General features: G+C 46.0%; 1 protein-coding gene across 4 annotated transcripts in view; it reads left to right on the top strand.

Moving 5' to 3' along the window:
- Positions 1 to 16,696, top strand: part of LOC146708760 (calcium-dependent secretion activator 1-like) — a 344,830-nt gene that overhangs the window by 103,915 nt on the left and 224,219 nt on the right. For all 4 annotated transcript variants that reach the window (XM_085455584.1, XM_085455583.1, XM_085455585.1 and 1 more), the window contains exons 6-8: positions 5,548 to 5,669; positions 16,218 to 16,329; positions 16,417 to 16,556. In XM_085455584.1, the coding sequence (XP_085311710.1) occupies positions 5,548 to 5,669; positions 16,218 to 16,329; positions 16,417 to 16,556 (374 nt within the window). The remainder of the gene's footprint in view (positions 1 to 5,547; positions 5,670 to 16,217; positions 16,330 to 16,416; positions 16,557 to 16,696) is intronic.

The raw sequence follows: 16,696 nt of genomic DNA, 5'->3' as shown, positions 1-16,696 counted from the left end.
AGTCTGTGTTATGTGTTTCCTGTTTTACTTTGAAGGTCTCTGTCTTATCTCAGTGTGTTCAGTTTACGCTTCCTTTTGTCTTGTCAGTTCTGATTTGCCCCAGCTGTGTTTCCCTCCTGTTATTCATTCCCTGATTGCTCCTTCTGTGTATTTAAGCCCTGTGTTTCTCTGTGTCCGTGTCGTGATCTACCGTTTATTTTGCTGTGTGTTTTGCCAGTCCACCGGTGTTAGTTTATTTTGAGTTTTTTCCCCAGTTATGTTATGTTTGCGTTCAGCAGTAAAGCTGTTTTGGTTTGAGTTTAAGTTTGGAGTCTGCATCTTGGGTCCTATCCCTGTCCACACACAGCCGTCACCTAACAGAAGATCGCGACCAGAACATGGACCCCGCAGACTCTTTTTCCTCGGAGTACAACACTGAGATGGAGCGGATGGTGAGCCTGCTTGACCGCATCGCCCAGTCCCCTGATTTAAGGACCATGGCAGTGGGGCTGAGTGCGGTGGAGGCCATCATTCGCTTTAACCCCCGGCTTAGCCAGTTTGCTAAGGACACTAAGTTGGACGACACCATTACTGCCTGGAGAGAGCAAGTCAAGGCTGGTGAGCTTGCTCTCTTACTCTCTACATCTTCGCCACTGTTACCCCGGGACAACACACACTCTCCTTCTGTCTCAACATTGCCACAGACTTCCTCTCCCTCCCCACACCAGCTGGGTTCTCGTTCGCCTGCCTTTTTCCTGGCAGCTATGTGGTCGGAGGATGAGGAGGAGGTCTCTTTTTCTCCACGGTTCCTGTTTCCTCATCCCGAAGGAAACGGCGTTCTGGCCGCCGCCACAACAGAACTGTTGAGCATTCTGACTCTGGACATTCTGACATCACACCCACTTCATCTGTTCTGCAAACTGGTTCCGCTGGAGGGTCCGAGGGGCCCGTTCAGCCACCCGTCTCCGCTGGAGGGTCCGAGGGGCCCGTTCAGCCACCCGCCACCCGTCTCCGCTGGAGGGTCCGAGGGGCCCGTTCAGCCACCCGTCTCTGCTGGAGGGTCCGAGGAACCGCTTCAGCCGTCTCTTCCTGCTGGAGGATCCGAGGGGCCCGTTCAGCCTCCCGACTCCGCTGGAGGGTCCGAGGAACCGCCGGCTTAGCCAGTCTCTTCCTGCTAGAGGATCCAAGGGGCCAGTTCAGCCTCCTGTATCCGCTGGAGGGTCCGAGGGGCCCGTTCAGCCACCTGTCTCCGCTGGAGGGTCCGAGGAACCGCTTCAGCCGTCTCTTCCTGCTGGAGGGTCCGAGGGGCCCGTTCAGCAACCCGTCTCCGCTGGAGGGTCCGAGGGGCCCGTTCAGCCACCCGTCTCCGCTGGAGGGTCCGAGGGGCCCGTTCAGCCACCCGCCTCGTCAGCTGAGGGTCCGGGAGGACCCAGCCAGCACGTCCCAGTGTCTGCTGATGGTTCTGGCGAGGCCGTTCAGCCACCACCGGCTCCACTGCCTGGTCCGGCCTCCGAGTCTGCAGCTCCGCCTGGTCCTGCCTCTGCTGCTCCGCCTGGTCCTGCCTCTGCTGCTCCGCCTGGTCCGGCCTCCGAGTCTGCAGCTCCGCCTGGTCCGGCCTCCGAGTCTGCAGCTCCGCCTGGTCCAGCCCCCGAGTCTGCAGCTCCGCCTGGTCCGGCCTCAGCCTCTGCAGCTCCGCCTGGTCCAGCCTCCGAGTGTTCAGCTTCGTCTGCTCCTGAGGTCTCCATGCTGTCTGTTCCTGCTCGTCTTGTCCGGCCTGCACGTCCTGCACGTCCTGCTCGTCCTGCACGTCCTGTCCGGCCGATGACTGGATGTCGTTGCCGTCATGGACGACCCCCTGAACTACGCCGCCACCAGTGCCTCCCGGCCGGCCTCCTGACCTGCTCCGCCGCCGGTGCCTCCCGCCCGGTCAGCCTCCTGACCTACTCCGTCGTCGCCGGTGTCTCCTGCCTGCCCGGCCCCCTGAACTGTTTTCTGGGCTCTTGGGCCGTCAGCATCCGGGTCGGCCCCCTGAACTTTTTGTGAACTGTTTTTCCTGGCCGCCTGCGCCTGTCGTGAACCTGTCTTTTGTTCTGTTGCTTTCCGGGCTCCATTGTTTGTTCTTTTTTTTGTTTCTGGCTCCTTGTTTGGTTTTGTTTCGAGTCCTCCATCCTGTTTCCCCCGCCGCCCGCCCTGGTTGGGTTTTTTTTGTTTTGGTGTTTTGGTTTGGGCTGTCTGGAAGCCAGCCCTTAAGGGGGGGGGGGGGGGGGGGTACTGTTAGGATGCCTGGGTCGTTGACCCAGGGTATTTGAGTTTATTATATTATTTATACTTTTTAGTCTTTGGTTTCTTTGAGTTCTGTCTTATGGTTTATGTCTCTGTCTTCTTTAGTTGCTCTGTCTTCCCTATCACCTGTATCCCCTTGTCTAGTTCGCGTCTCTGTGTATCCTTAGTTCCTATATCCCCGTGTTCAGTCAGTGTTTGTGTCTGCCCTGGTCCCACGTCTCTGTTCCCTCTGTAGTGCCTGCAGGTGAGTCTGTGTTATGTGATGAACCTTAGATGAACCTTGGCTAGATGTAGAACAAGCACTCTGCACCGATCTAGAGATCTCAGATCGGTGCATCGGTGCGTTGGTGGTTCTTTGTGTCCGGGGATGGGCGTCCAGGTACACACTGGCTCACTCCTTGGTGGCCGCTTATCGGGGCCTGGAGCCTGGGGCTCGCTCGGGCCACTTTGGAGGTGGGGTGCCCCCGGCCTCTCAGCCTGGGGCTCGGTCACTCAGGCGCAGCTGGCTGCCGGCGGAGCTCACAGGCGCGTCACTGCAACTCCCCCTGGCTTCTGCTCCGCGGCTGCTGAGTGAGCCCTCATCTGGGACTCTCCTCAGCTCTTTCCGGGACAGTGGCGCAGCTGCCCCTCTGTTGGTCTTCCTTGGTCTCTTGTGTTCTGGGGGCCTCTGGATGTCTGGAGTTTTGATCTCCTCCATACCTGCTTCATGCCCTGGAGGACGGGGCTGTGGCCCCCCCACACCCTCTAGCAGATTATTACATGAAGGAACCTTTTAAAAAAACAAAAAACAAACGCGTCCATGCTCACAGGTGTACACACGGGTGATCACACCCACAAACTACACCCTTTTTGGCTCCTACCTCAAAGCACACTGTGTTCTGTTGATCTTATGTGCTGCACAATAATGTTTAACATTTAGTATTTACTGTCATATTCCCATATATCATTGTGATGTTGTTTATTCTATTACTCTTGTTCTCTTCTGCTTGCTTTCTTTTTTCTTTCTCAGCAGGTGATCCAGGTGATTGATATATGCATTTTTTTTCCCCTGCCCGTTCTGTTGGTTTTTGTCTTTTGCCCTTCTCCCCCGTCCCTCTTCTCAGCTGTTTCTCTTTCCCTCTTTCTTTCTCCCCTTCTTTCCCCCAGTCAAGTCTGTCCCGTATTCAGTAAGTGAAAATAAAATAAACAATAAAAGGTGAATCAAATGGACCATTACGGCAAGGCTGGGATGGTCAGTTTGGTAAAGTAAATCCGTTGGGCATCTTTCTTTGCCTTTAGACAACAATTCTGATGGCAAAAGAGCCAAACGGGACAGGCCAAAAAAAAAAAAAAAAAAAAAAAGTTTGGAGTCTGCATCTTGGGTCCTATCCCTGTCCGCACACAGCCGTCACCTAACAACGCACTCACATAAGCTCAGCGATTCTCTGCGCGATCAACCTCTCACATGTTTAAGCTGCGGGAGATTTCACTTGTCATGTTTGCATAGTAAGCTAACGATTGATAAGACGATGTCAGAGGAATTGGTGCACAAATTATCATCACTCACCAACAGTGTTGGTCAAGTTACTTGAAAAAAGTAATCAGTAACTAATTACTGATTACTTCCCCAAAAAGTAATCCCATTACTTTACTGATTACTTATTTTCAAAAGTAATTAATTACTTAGTTACTTAGTTACTTTTTAAAAAAACGATTTACAACCTGAATAGGTGATAAAGTGATAGATCTTTCAGCCCAATTCTACTTTTTCTGCATAATCCATCATACAAAATGTAATCAAATGGAAAAGTCTCTTTTTAAAACTTGTTTTATTAGTTTTAATCTTTTAACTTTATGCATCAAGCAAAAATTTAATTATATGCAACATTCTCTGACTGGAAGAAATTAGTTTAACATTGAAACCTATTTTCTGCACATTCCAGCACATAAAATAAAATATTTTTTGTGTTTACACTCACTCTTTCAAATAGATGCAAGTAAAACACAGCAGAAAATAAATAAAGTCAAAGACTCAGCGGTCCTGTTGCTCTATTTTCACCTGTAAAGCAGCAGTGGGGTAGGCGGAGGTTTACCCTGGTGCAGGTGTGCCGCGGTCAGTGGAAGAATCCGCGAGTTTCTCTGTGAGTTTCCCATCACGTCGTAGCTACTCGGTGCTTGCTTGGAAGTTTAGGGGTTTTTTCGCTGTAAAAAGAAGTTTTCTTCCCATGCAAAGCGGACACTAATGTTTTTGTCACTTTTTATGGAATCAAACTCAAAGTAAGGTCAGCACTTCCACGCTTTAAACGCTGCACGCTCATACTCTCTCCCACAATCGATATATGATCCATTGTTGATCTGCACACAGCTGTTGTCACCAATGGCGCACTCGCTTACGTCACTGTCGTGAGACATTCTCGCAAAAAATCACGGTTTTAGTAACGCAGTAACGCAGCGTTCCTACGGGAAAGTAACGGTAATCTAATTACCGTTTTTGCAATAGTAATCCCTTACTTTACTCGTTACTTGAAAAAAGTAATCGGATTACAGTAACGCGTTACAAGTAACGGGGGAGGTTCAATTTGCCATGTTGGAAGGAGAGCTCAACTTCTGTCTCGCTAGCTTGCCTTGCGCTCAGTGAATCTGCGTTCGACTACTCTTGTAGTGTGTGAATGGGTGGATGACTGGATATGTAAAGCGCTTTGGGTTCCTTAGGGACTAGTAAAAGCGCTATATAAATACAGGCCATTTATTTACCATTTACTCCGCCTAGGCTGCACTGTGGAGCGCAGATCCACTGAGCGCTCAACACAGACAGCATCGTCAGAAGGAAAGTTGATAAAATAAATTAAAAATTTTGTATTGTTCATACATATGTGTACCGAACCGAAAGCACTGTATCGAACGGTTCAATATCGATACGAGTATCGTTGCACCCTTAATGAATATATATATATACAGACATATATATACATATATCTCCATCCTTCCATCCATCCATCCATTCGCTTTCGCTTATCCTTTATACATCTATATCTATATATCTATATATCTATATATCTCTATATATCTATATATATATATCTATATATATATATCTATATATATATAGATAGATATATATATCTATATATATATATATATATATATATATAGAGAGAGAGAGAGAGAGAGAGAGAGACAGAGAGACAGAGATTTTTTTACTGGATAAGTTACTGCTGAATGTATTTTAGCAGTTGCTGTCCATGCATAACGTAAATGCTTTAAAAGGATCTCTTTATCAATAACCTCTGCATGTTTGTGTTGTAGGTGGTGATAATGGAAGTGCAGGGTCTGAGGTCTTTGGCTCCAAACAGGATTGTTTACTGCACCATGGAGGTTGAGGGAGGACATAAACTGCAGACAGATCAGGCTGAGGCCTCAAAACCCATGTATGTAAAGAATGAGCACACACACACACACACACACACACACACACACACACACACACACACACACACAATGAATAGACATGGAAAAAAGAAAAGAAAAACAGGACCTCCATTACACTAAACACACTTTTTGGGCATTATGACTAATGTCATCATCATCATCAACACATCAAGACAAGCACATCAATTCAGGGTGTATTTCATTACAACTCATTATGGCCATTATGGCATTGTGGCCTTAACGCCCACTCACATCCTGGGCTCACCTGAAACTCTGGCTGATTGGGACCCACACCCAGTTGGCTCAGGCGATTAGAGGATCATGTGTGGGGGGAAACTCCCACTAGGTTTAAATCTGGGACTCTCCACCATTTGACCTTAGAACTGAAGAAGCTTCTCGGATGAGAGGTGAAAGTTTCTTCAAGCAACTTAAAGAAGTCCAGACGCTTTTCTTTGCAAGCTCCTTTGACTACGATGACCTGGATGACTGAGAACCTTCACAGACAACCTCATTATTATATTCACTAGTCATAGCTAACACTTAACTAAACCATATATTTTCTTAATCCTAATAATATGATTTATCTTATGGAGACTTGGACGTTTTTGTCTGTGTTTGCGTTTGTGTCTGTCTGTGGTGTATGGCTGTGTAGTGAATTGCAGCTAGAAAAACGTCTTTGTCTGGATATAAATCAACTGACTCAGGAACGTTACAGTCAGAGAGGTATGTTCTGATCACAATAAAGCTGCCTGTTGACATACAGCTTATCAACCGTAATGATGGCTTTGGAGCCTCTTTGAATGAACTTTATATGGATTGGGAACAGGACCTTCGTCATTCCACGATTTCTTTGGGAAACAGGTACTTAACACTGAAGTCCATTCCCCTCAGCTCCTGGCTATGGCTCTTCACATTCCCTCAGTGAGAGTTTTGTCATGGACTGCAGTGGGAGATTGTGGAGTTGCAGAAGGGAAGTAGTTCAGGTGAAACAGTTCAGGTGGCCTGCTGCGGATCCAGCAGCGACATTGCAGCTCTGGTGGCCTGCCGCGGGTCTGGTGGCGGCAACATGGCATAGAAGGTGACCTGGGATGTGGATGGGCAGGCCGTCCTGGACGTGGATGTGGCAGAAGAATCACTGGCAGTTTGGCAGATGGCTGGCACACAGGGCCAGACGAAGCAGGACCAGGTGGTGTGATGTCCTCAGGTGCAGGCAGCTCACAGACCCCTAGTGCGAGCAGCGCAGGTCCTTCTGGCATGCAGACCTCCGACTCGGGCAGAGCGGGTCCCTCCAGCGTGTAGACCTCGGACTCGGGCAGATCAGATGCAGGCGATGCAGCAACCTCCAGCTCAGACTGAGCAGGTCCAGGCGACAGCGTAGCAGCTGCAGATGGTGGAGTAGAGAGTGGTGTGGCAGCTGCAGATGGTGGAGCAGAGGGTGGAACACCAGGCTTTACAATCTCTAAGAGGTCCAGAGGTGCCAGAGGCCATAAGTTCAGCCTCTGGGGAAGCCCTGGGCAGAATCTCCATCTCCATGTGGCCTGACCGGACCAAAAAGTCACCTGGCTCTGCGTGCTGTGTGCTCTGAGCTCCCCAACTCTGGAACAACAGACTCAGAGTTAACATTTTTTGAAGTACACTGATGGCTGAATAAGTTCACTTGATTTCTCTGCAGAGGACAGAGGTAACAAAGTTGGGAGTTCTGGTTGCAAACTCTCTGGAGGTCCAGAGCCAGCTACGGGCCCATGTTCCATGCTCACAAATCTGCGTCATCTCTTCACAGCATTCTGGCAGGTTAGAGCCCGCTGAGTCCATTGTGGCTGGATTAGTCTGTCACGGACTGCGGTGGCAGACCATGAAGTTCCAGGAAAGAACTAGGACCCAAACAGAGGACTCTGATGAAGAACAGCGATTTTATTTACAATGAAATGTAAAATAACTATTTATGAAACTCAGCACTGTGGTTCCTGTGGCGATTCTCCCTGAATCCCCACATAGTGCCTGTGTTTGTAAATCGTAAAAGGTGACAACTCGAAAAACACCCAGGCTCTGCTCCAGTGAAAACACCGCTCTGCTCCCGATTCCTAGTGTAGACAAACAGAACACTCTGATGACTCGCCAATCTCCTGATAGCTAGGGTTTTTCAAATATCAAAGTTATCCACGGCTGTACAAATGGGGTTAACTCAATTATCGACCACCAACTGAAGCCCAGCCACACTGTTAAACAGCGCAGCTCCTGGTGAAGGCAATCAGCTACAGCTGGCGATGGCTGATGAGCTACAGGTGTGGCTAGCTTCAGTGTGGGAACTCCTCTTGGCCTAATGGTGCCTGTAAACCAGCCTTCCGGACACACACACACACACACACACACACACAGAATGGTCCCTCATTCAGAGAAAATATTACATGTATTGAGCTGAGTAGGGACGCAGTTTGTCCCGTACTTTAGCTAGAATGGAAAAAGACACAAAGCTGGATTTATTCTGTGTGTTTACGCTGCACAGCTGCCTCTTCTTCTCTCATTCTCTCCCCCTCCTTCTCCTGTTGCTACTTCAATCATGAAACTGGATTGAAACCAGATCCTTTTCTATGTAGCTGACAACTGGTACCGTAACTGTGCAGGGGCGAGTCTAGCAGTTTTGCCAGGGGGCCAGGTAGGGCATTAACAGGGAGAGGGGGGCACAAAGAAATACTTTTCTTTCTTATTCTCATTTAAAATGTCTCGCTTTAATTAAATAATTATCTGAATCTTGCGAACAAAGTTTTTATTTGAGGTAAAATGTATAGAAATCATACATATACCAACAAGACTGTACATCACTGTCACAACAGCATTTGTTTTCATTCAAAGGCTTTATGGCTTTAATACCTGGTGGGCCGGTCTGTAGTCAAAATGCCCGGGCCGATTTTTTTTGTCCCAGTCCAGCCCCGCAGGTTAACCCTCTCAAGGCAGGCGTTGCCGATTTGCAACAGTTAAAAACCAACAACCTGATTACTCTACATACATATTTTATGAGTTTGTTTTACTCAGAAGTACCACTGCAGGTACCGCTAGGACTTGTGCATTAGCAACAAAAAGTTAAATTTGAGCCTGAGAGGGTTAATACTAGCAGTGTCACCATGCCAGCTGACTGTATTTCATCATCAGCCAGTGTTGTTCTTTATCAATATTACCAAAGTTTATCATAACGCAGCAGAGAAAGTATTAACTTGCTTTCAGGTTTCATTCAAATGTTAGTCTTTTCAGTTGTTTCCCCACTTTTTTCCTGTTTCAAAATCAAACACCAGTTTGTGAGAAGATTATCTTCTTTTTTTAACAGGCAGATAAAGTTTTGCATTGGCTAATTTGCCAATTGTATGTTAAAAATTTTCGTATTTCAATATTCAAAAATGTTTTTGCCCAAAACATATGTGCACTATATGTCAGTAAAAATACTATGCAAATATTGCTGTCCTTGAATGCTGAGTAAACACTGACAGAGCACTGATTGTATCTCTTGTACTTTATCAATGCAGTATCTAAAAACTTTGCACCATAGTGGATAAAATCTCATTCTAATAAGAGTTAAAAGCGCATTCGGTTATTATGTTTATAGGGTTATTGAATTATGGTTAACGGTTGGTAGAATTTTTTTTAACATTACATCTGGAGTGATACATGTCCTGCTGTCAGGCCTGCAGGTATCAGGCTGTTGTTCTCCTTCATCTCATAGTGGACAGAAATTATTTTTTGGAGTGGCACAAATAATTTGTGTGGCATCAGATTTGATGCTGAACAGCTGATTGTTCTGTAAATAGTTTGAAATGTTGATTTAAAAACGCCTTGGCTGCATTTTGAGGTATTGGTATTGAGTGAAGGTGATGGGTGGGGGAGGGGTGTCAGGACTCTCACAGGAGGCAACAGCGCCATGTGAAGAGAGAGGCTGGCACAGTGGTGTGGCTCTGGATTCCAGGCTGACTACAGGTGAGGTTGTGGGGGTGGGAGCAGACACTGTGGTATCGAATCTATTGAAAAACAGATTCAACTCGTAGGCTCTATAGGGCTTTGGAGTTGACGTCACGCCGCAATGCACTGTGGGAGCGCAGCTCCATTTTCGGGGTCTACGAATCAAAACAAACACACTGTGTTGGAACGACGACGACAAGAAACATGCTTAAAAGCAGCTCAAAAGAAAACGGACGGTATAGAGACCGATTGCGTCCAGAGGCGAAGCAGCGGTACTTGAAAAAAATAGAGTGCATCGCAAATCTGGACCCATATGAAATACGGCAGTGGAGTAAAGACCCAGACGACTTACCGCCACTGTCCTACCCCGATATCTTCACGTATCTTGTTTGTGGAGTAAGCACTTACACAGCGAACCAGTTTCGTAATTACAAGTCACTGGAGGCGCACATCCAATTTACAAATGGCTGGGTGCAAGATTTGGCTATTTTCAAGCCGCCAAACTCTGAGTACGTCGTCAAAGTAAGTCAGCTGGAGTGCATCGAGTGAAATAGCCATTTTCCACCCCCCACCATAATTAATGTTACACATTTATCATTGAACTGCTAAAATATCGTTATCATATTATATGCCCGTAATTGTAAAGTACATGCAAGTTAACACATTGATAATCGGGTAAATTATTAACGCCAATTTGTGTCCTTCCTGTCTCATTTCATTTATTGTCTTTACATCAACCAATCAAGTCACTCCATTCTATGTTTGATCGCAATTTCTATAACTTCCGAGACCACCAACGATGATATTATTCAGCTATAAAGTGTGATGTGAACATATTTAGAACTTACCGGAATGAAAATGTCTTGAGCACACCAACTGATATCTGGAGACGTAACAGAACTTGATATCAGCTCGTCTCACGGCTGCTATCCAGGCTAGACGCCTTCGTTTGGTAATATCCGATACATGAGCTCCTTCATGTTGCTTCCAGGTTGGGAAAGCATAAAAAGACAATCCAAACTTATTCCCGTGCCGGTCGTAAGATCGAACATTGCAGCCGACCACACAGCAAGTACGAACCATGGCTATGCTTTCGCTCCTTACTTAGACCCCCAAAATGGCGGATCGGGCCAAAATCCTTTCCACGCCCACCCCCGTGACATCACGCTCCAAAGCCCTATTCTCACCTCCCTCAGCTCCCCTGCTGTTGGTTGGCCTGAATCCAGTGATGGTCTTCATGCCCCTCCACACCTCTCTCATGCTGTTCTGCTGGAGTGGAAACTCCAGCAAATGAGGAGACTTCACTCAGGCAAGTCTGCTGGACCAGACGGAGTGAGTCCCCTTGTCCTCAAGACCTGTGCTCCCCAGCTGTGTGGAGTCTTTCATAAACTGTTTATGCTGAGTCTGAGTCTGCAGAGGGTCCCAGTGATGTGGAAGACATCATGCCTCGTCCCTGTACCAAAGACGCCACGTCCCAGTGGCCCCCAGGATTACAGGCCCATGGCACTGACCTCCCACATCATGAAGACCCTGGAAAGGCTCATCCTGGACCAGCTGCGACCCATAGTAAGACCACATCTGGATCCCCTTCAGCAAAAACTTTGTTGTTTGCAAAACTCAGTTACTTTTTTGAAGAAGTAACTATATAATTAATTGCCCAACATTGGTCATTATAGTACTTTGCAGGCAGAGAGTTACAGGACTCTCTCCCAGACCACAGACTCATACTCATAATACAAGTCAGAACAAAAAAAAAAAAAAATAATAATAAAGTTGTGTTTTCAGAATTAGAGTTAGGGTCGGAGGCTTGAAGCGAGGAGGAGGTATAAACCGTGTCTGCCATCTATCGTAATGGGAAATGTGCGATCGTTATCGAATAAAATCGACGAGCTCTCAGCACTGGTACGGAGTCAGAGGGAATACTGAGAGTGTAGCCTTTATTGTAATTAGAGATGGCACGATACCACTTTTTTATGTCCGATACCGATACCGATATCATAAATTTGGATATCTGCCGATACCGATATGAATCCGATATAGTGTTTTTTAATCAACAAAACTGTTTTTTAAAATATCTTGCTGCATTTTGCAAGTCTGCAAGTTCATACTCAAGTTTAAAACAACAACTACACTAAAGCTATTCTGTTATACCTGTATGCAAAAAAAAATATTTCATAGTTCAGCAATACTGATCAATCTAATAAACTTAAACCTACACCATCCTCCCTATTCTGGTATTTTAAAGAGTACTTAGCATAAATATTAAGCAACCTAACTAATAGGGTTCCAACTCCCAGCAACAACAAAAATAAATAAATAAAAAATAGGGAACCACCCCTCACGCTCCACCTCATGATGCTTAATCGACGTAATCAACCTTAATTTGATGCAGTGTGAAAAAAATGCACAGAAATCAATTATTTTTCAAGAAATATTAAATAGATTCAACATCTTTCTTCAACAAAATTGCAGACTGCACAGATGGTACCTTCCCAAAGGAAAAAGTACTATAGCTTACTAGGGTATTTATATTAGACTTAATAGTCACTATATACAGTAATTGACTTCTATTCATTTTACATCAAATTAAAACTTTGTGTGTCAGATAATTATTTATTAAAAGCTCGACATTTTAAATGAGAATAAGAAAGAAAAGTATGTCTTTGTGCCCCCTTTTCCCTGTTAATGCCCTATCGGCCCCCCTGGCTAAACTTTGCTAGATCCGCCCCTGCACAGTTACCAGCGTCAGCTACGTAGAAAAAGATCCTCGAGTAGAAAGTAATATTAAATAAATTCTAACAACAGCTGATCAAGCTTAAACGTGCTGCTGTTGTTCAGCCGCTGGTTTCCTCTTTCTGGTGCAAAGTGGGCCAAAAACAAAGACGGACTCGCGACAGAAAAGCCGATCAGCTGATCATTTAAGCAGTTTCACGATTGAAGTAGCAGCCGGAGAGCGAGAGGCAGTCGCTCGTTAAGCTTAACGCAGGAATGCTTTACAAACATTCAGAGATGGACTTACACACTTGCTTTACTTCTCTCGGGGATAACTTTGTGGAGATGAAATGCCGGGTTGCTAGCGAAGCTCCACATGCTATCCAGACCACAGGTCCCGCATGCCACAGCCGCTCTATCACGTGATGCATACTGCTCCGACATGCTAACGTTCTGAGGTGAGTTACGGCGTGTTGCAAGTTTTGTGAGGTGCTTTCGTGATATTTAATGGATCGGATTACATTTTTTATTTTTCTCCGATATCCGATCCAGTAATTTAGGTCAGTATCGGACCGATACCGATACGTAATATCGGATCGGTCCATCTCTAATTGTAATCTCGGGTGACTTCAACCATGTATCACTGGACAATACACCAACATTCAGACAATATGTGGACTGTCCGACCAGAGGAGAAAAAATTCTAGATGCTAATGTCAAGGATGCATACAGCTCCTCCTCCCTCCCCCCACTTGGTAGGTCAGATCATAACCTGATTCACCTCACCCCCCGCTATGTGCCAATTGTGAGGAGGGAACCTGTGACCACCAGGACTGTCAGGAGGTGGTCAGAGGAGGCAATAGTGGAACTACAGGGCTGTTTCGAGGTGACCGATTGGGAAACACTCTGTGAGCCTCACGCCGAGGACATCAATGGACTTACTGAGTGGAAACTCCAGCAGAACAGCATGAGAGAGGTGTGGAGGGGCATGAAGACCATCACTGGATTCAGGCCAACCAACAGCAGGGGAGCTGAGGGAGGTGAGAATAGAGCCAATGAGTTGAATCTGTTTTTCAATAGATTCGACACCACAGTGTCTGCTCCCACCCCCACAACCTCACCTGCAGTCAGCCTGGAATCCAGAGCCACACCACTGTGCCAGCCTCTCTCTTCACATGTTGCCTCCTGTGAGATTCCTGACACCCCTCCCCCACCCATCACCTTCACTCAATACCAGGTTGAGATGCAAATGAGGAGACTTCACTCAGGCAAGTCTGCTGGACCAGACGGAGTGAGTCCCCTTGTCCTCAAGACCTGTGCCCCCCAGCTGTGTGGAGTCTTTCATAAACTGTTTATGCTGAGTCTGAGTCTGCAGAGGGTCCCGGTGATGTGGAAGACATCATGCCTCGTCCCTGTACCAAAGACGCCACGTCCCAGTGGCCCCCAGGATTACAGGCCCGTGGCACTGACCTCCCACATCATGAAGACCCTGGAAAGGCTCATCCTGGACCAGCTGCGACCCATAGTAAGACCACACCTGGATCCCCTTCAGTTCGCTTATCAGCCTCGTCTCGGAACAGAGGACGCCATCATCTACCTGCTCAATCGTGTCTACACCCATCTGGACCAGCCGGCGAGCACTGTGAGGGTCATGTTTTTTGACTTTTCCAGTGCTTTCAACACCATCAGGCCGACCCTCCTGGGTGATAAGTTAGCAGCGATGCAGGTGGATGCTTCTCTGGTGTCCTGGATTGTTGATTACCTGACAGGAAGACCACAATATGTACGTCTCCCACAGTGTGTGTCTGACAAGGTGATCAGCAACACAGGGGCACCACAGGGGACTGTCCTCTCCCCCTTCCTCTTCACCCTCTACACCACAGACTTCAGCCACTGCACAGAGACCTGCCATCTTCAGAAGTTTTCTGATGACTCTGCGGTGGTTGGATTTATCAGCAGGGATGATGAGACAGAGTACCGGGCTGTGGTCGACTCCTTTGTCACGTGGTGTGAGCAGAATCATCTGCAGCTCAACGTGGCAAAGACCAAGAAACTGATCGTGGACTTCAGGAAGACCAGGAAACACTTGACCCCTGTTTCAATCCAGGGGGTCAGTGTGGACATTGTGGAGCACTATAAATACCTTGGAGTACACATTGACAATAAACTGGACTGGGCTAAAAACACCACAGCACTTTACAGGAAGGGCCAGAGTCGTCTCTATTTTTTGAGGCGACTGAGGTCCTTCAACATCTGCCAGAAAATGCTCAGGATTTCCTGCCTGTGGCCATCTCCCTGTACAACGCATCCACTTAACACACTGGCTACTGCTACAACTACACATGTTTCTTCTTCAGCTATTTAATAATAAGCGACTTTATGTATATATGTGTATATATATATATATATATATATATATATATATATATATATATATATATACATATATATATATATATATATATATATATATATATATATAGTACTATTCTTAGTTAGCGTATTGTCTGTCTTGTTAATGTTTGTTTATAATGGAGCACTGTAACAAAAAAATAATTTCCCCCAGGGATCAATAAAGTATTCTGATTCTGATTCTGATTGTGCTTGTTTGTGGTGAGCAGCAGATCAAACAAGTTAAGATTTATAATTCAATTCAATTCAATTTTATTTATACAGCACAAAATCACAACAACATCAAGACCTTAAGATGCCTTATAGTGTAAGGTAGACCCTACGATAATGCATTCAGAGAAAAAAAAACCAACAATCATATGACCCCCTATGAGCAGCACTTTGGTGACAGTGTTAAAAGGGAAAAACTCCCTTTTAACAGGAAGAAACCTCCGGCAGAACCAGGCTCAGGGAGGGGCGGGGCCATCTGCTGTGATTGGTTGGGGAGAGAGAAGGAAGACTGGATAAAAGACATGCTGTGGAAGAGAGACAGAGGTTAATAACAGATATGATTCAATGCAGAGAGGTCTGTTAACACATAGTGAGTGAGAAAGGTGACTGGAAAGGAAAAACTCAATGCATCATGGGAATCCCCCGGCAGCCTACGTCTATTGCAGCATAACTAAGGGAGGATTCAGGGTCACCTGGTCCAGCCCTAACTATATGCTTTATCAAAGAGGAAAGTTTGAAGCCTAATCTTGGAAGCAGAGATAGTGTCTGTCTCCCGAATCCAAACTGAGCTCATAGATCTGGGTGTCATCAGAATAGCAGTGAAAAAGTATGCAATGTCTTCTGATGATACTGCCAAAGGGAAGCATGTATAATGTAAACAGAATTGGTCCTAGCCCTGAACCCTGTGGAACTCCATAATTAACCTCAGTGTGTGAAGAAGACTCTCCTTTTGCGTGAACAAATTTGAGTCTATTAGATAGATATAGTTAATAATACAAAGAATACAAAGAAAACGAGGAAAACCCCAACAACCATATGACCCACTATTAGCACGCGCTTTAGCAAAAGTAGGAAGGAAAAACTCCCTTTTAAGAGAAAGAAACCTCCAGCAGAACCAGGCTCAGGGAGGGGCGGGGCCATCTCCTTTCACTCGGTTGAGGAGTGAAAGGAAGACGAAGACAATGAAAGCATGTGACAAAAACTTGACTGTCACATTACAGTATAGTGACAGTCAAGTGACTGTGTGACTGTGACAGCCTGTTAGAGCTGTGTTTTGCACTGTTGTTACATTTTGAGTACATTACGCTATGAAAGTTTCTATTCTTGTACCTCCCATAGTCCAAAAGCACCCATCTCCCTGCTTCTCACCAGCAAACATAGACTTGCACAACTTTCAAGGCTTAACTGGTAGTTCAGGAGTCATAATAATGTTTAACAGTCTTTCTTTGTTTATATGTGGTTGTGTCTATATTTGTGTTGGTGTGCAGTTGGGGTACCCAGGGCGACTTCACCACCACTCAGCCACTGCCTGCTGTGAAGGTGAAGCTGTATACTGAGAGCACAGGAGTGTTAGCTCTGGAAGATAAGGAGCTGGGGAGGGTAAGAAATCATTCTGCTTCATTTTGGTCACTTTGCCTTTGTATAACTTGTATACAACATATACATTAATGGTGGGAACACTCCCAGGTTGTTCTCCACCCGACTCCCAACAGTCCTAAGCAGTCTGAACTCCATAAGATGACAGTGTGTAAAGGCTGCTCAGACAGTGACCTCAAGATCAAACTGGCCATTCGCATGGACAAACCACAGAACATGAAGCATTGTGGGTAAGTTACTGTGAGATTAAACATTCTTGTGGCAATATAAAGCTACTTGAGTTATCATGGTTCAGTGTAAAACTGTAGCTGCTTTAAAATAGTTACTGTTTTAGTTTGTACATCAGAATAATTTCAGCAGACCGGTTCTG

Source organism: Copadichromis virginalis, linkage group LG5, assembly GCF_057382275.1.
Source record: "Copadichromis virginalis isolate Kocher_CV1m ecotype Utaka linkage group LG5, C_Virginalis_male_GT1.1, whole genome shotgun sequence".
Classification (NCBI taxonomy): domain Eukaryota; kingdom Metazoa; phylum Chordata; class Actinopteri; order Cichliformes; family Cichlidae; genus Copadichromis; species Copadichromis virginalis.
Note: the sequence above shows the minus strand (reverse complement) of the source record. Positions and strands in the feature narration are given on the sequence as shown.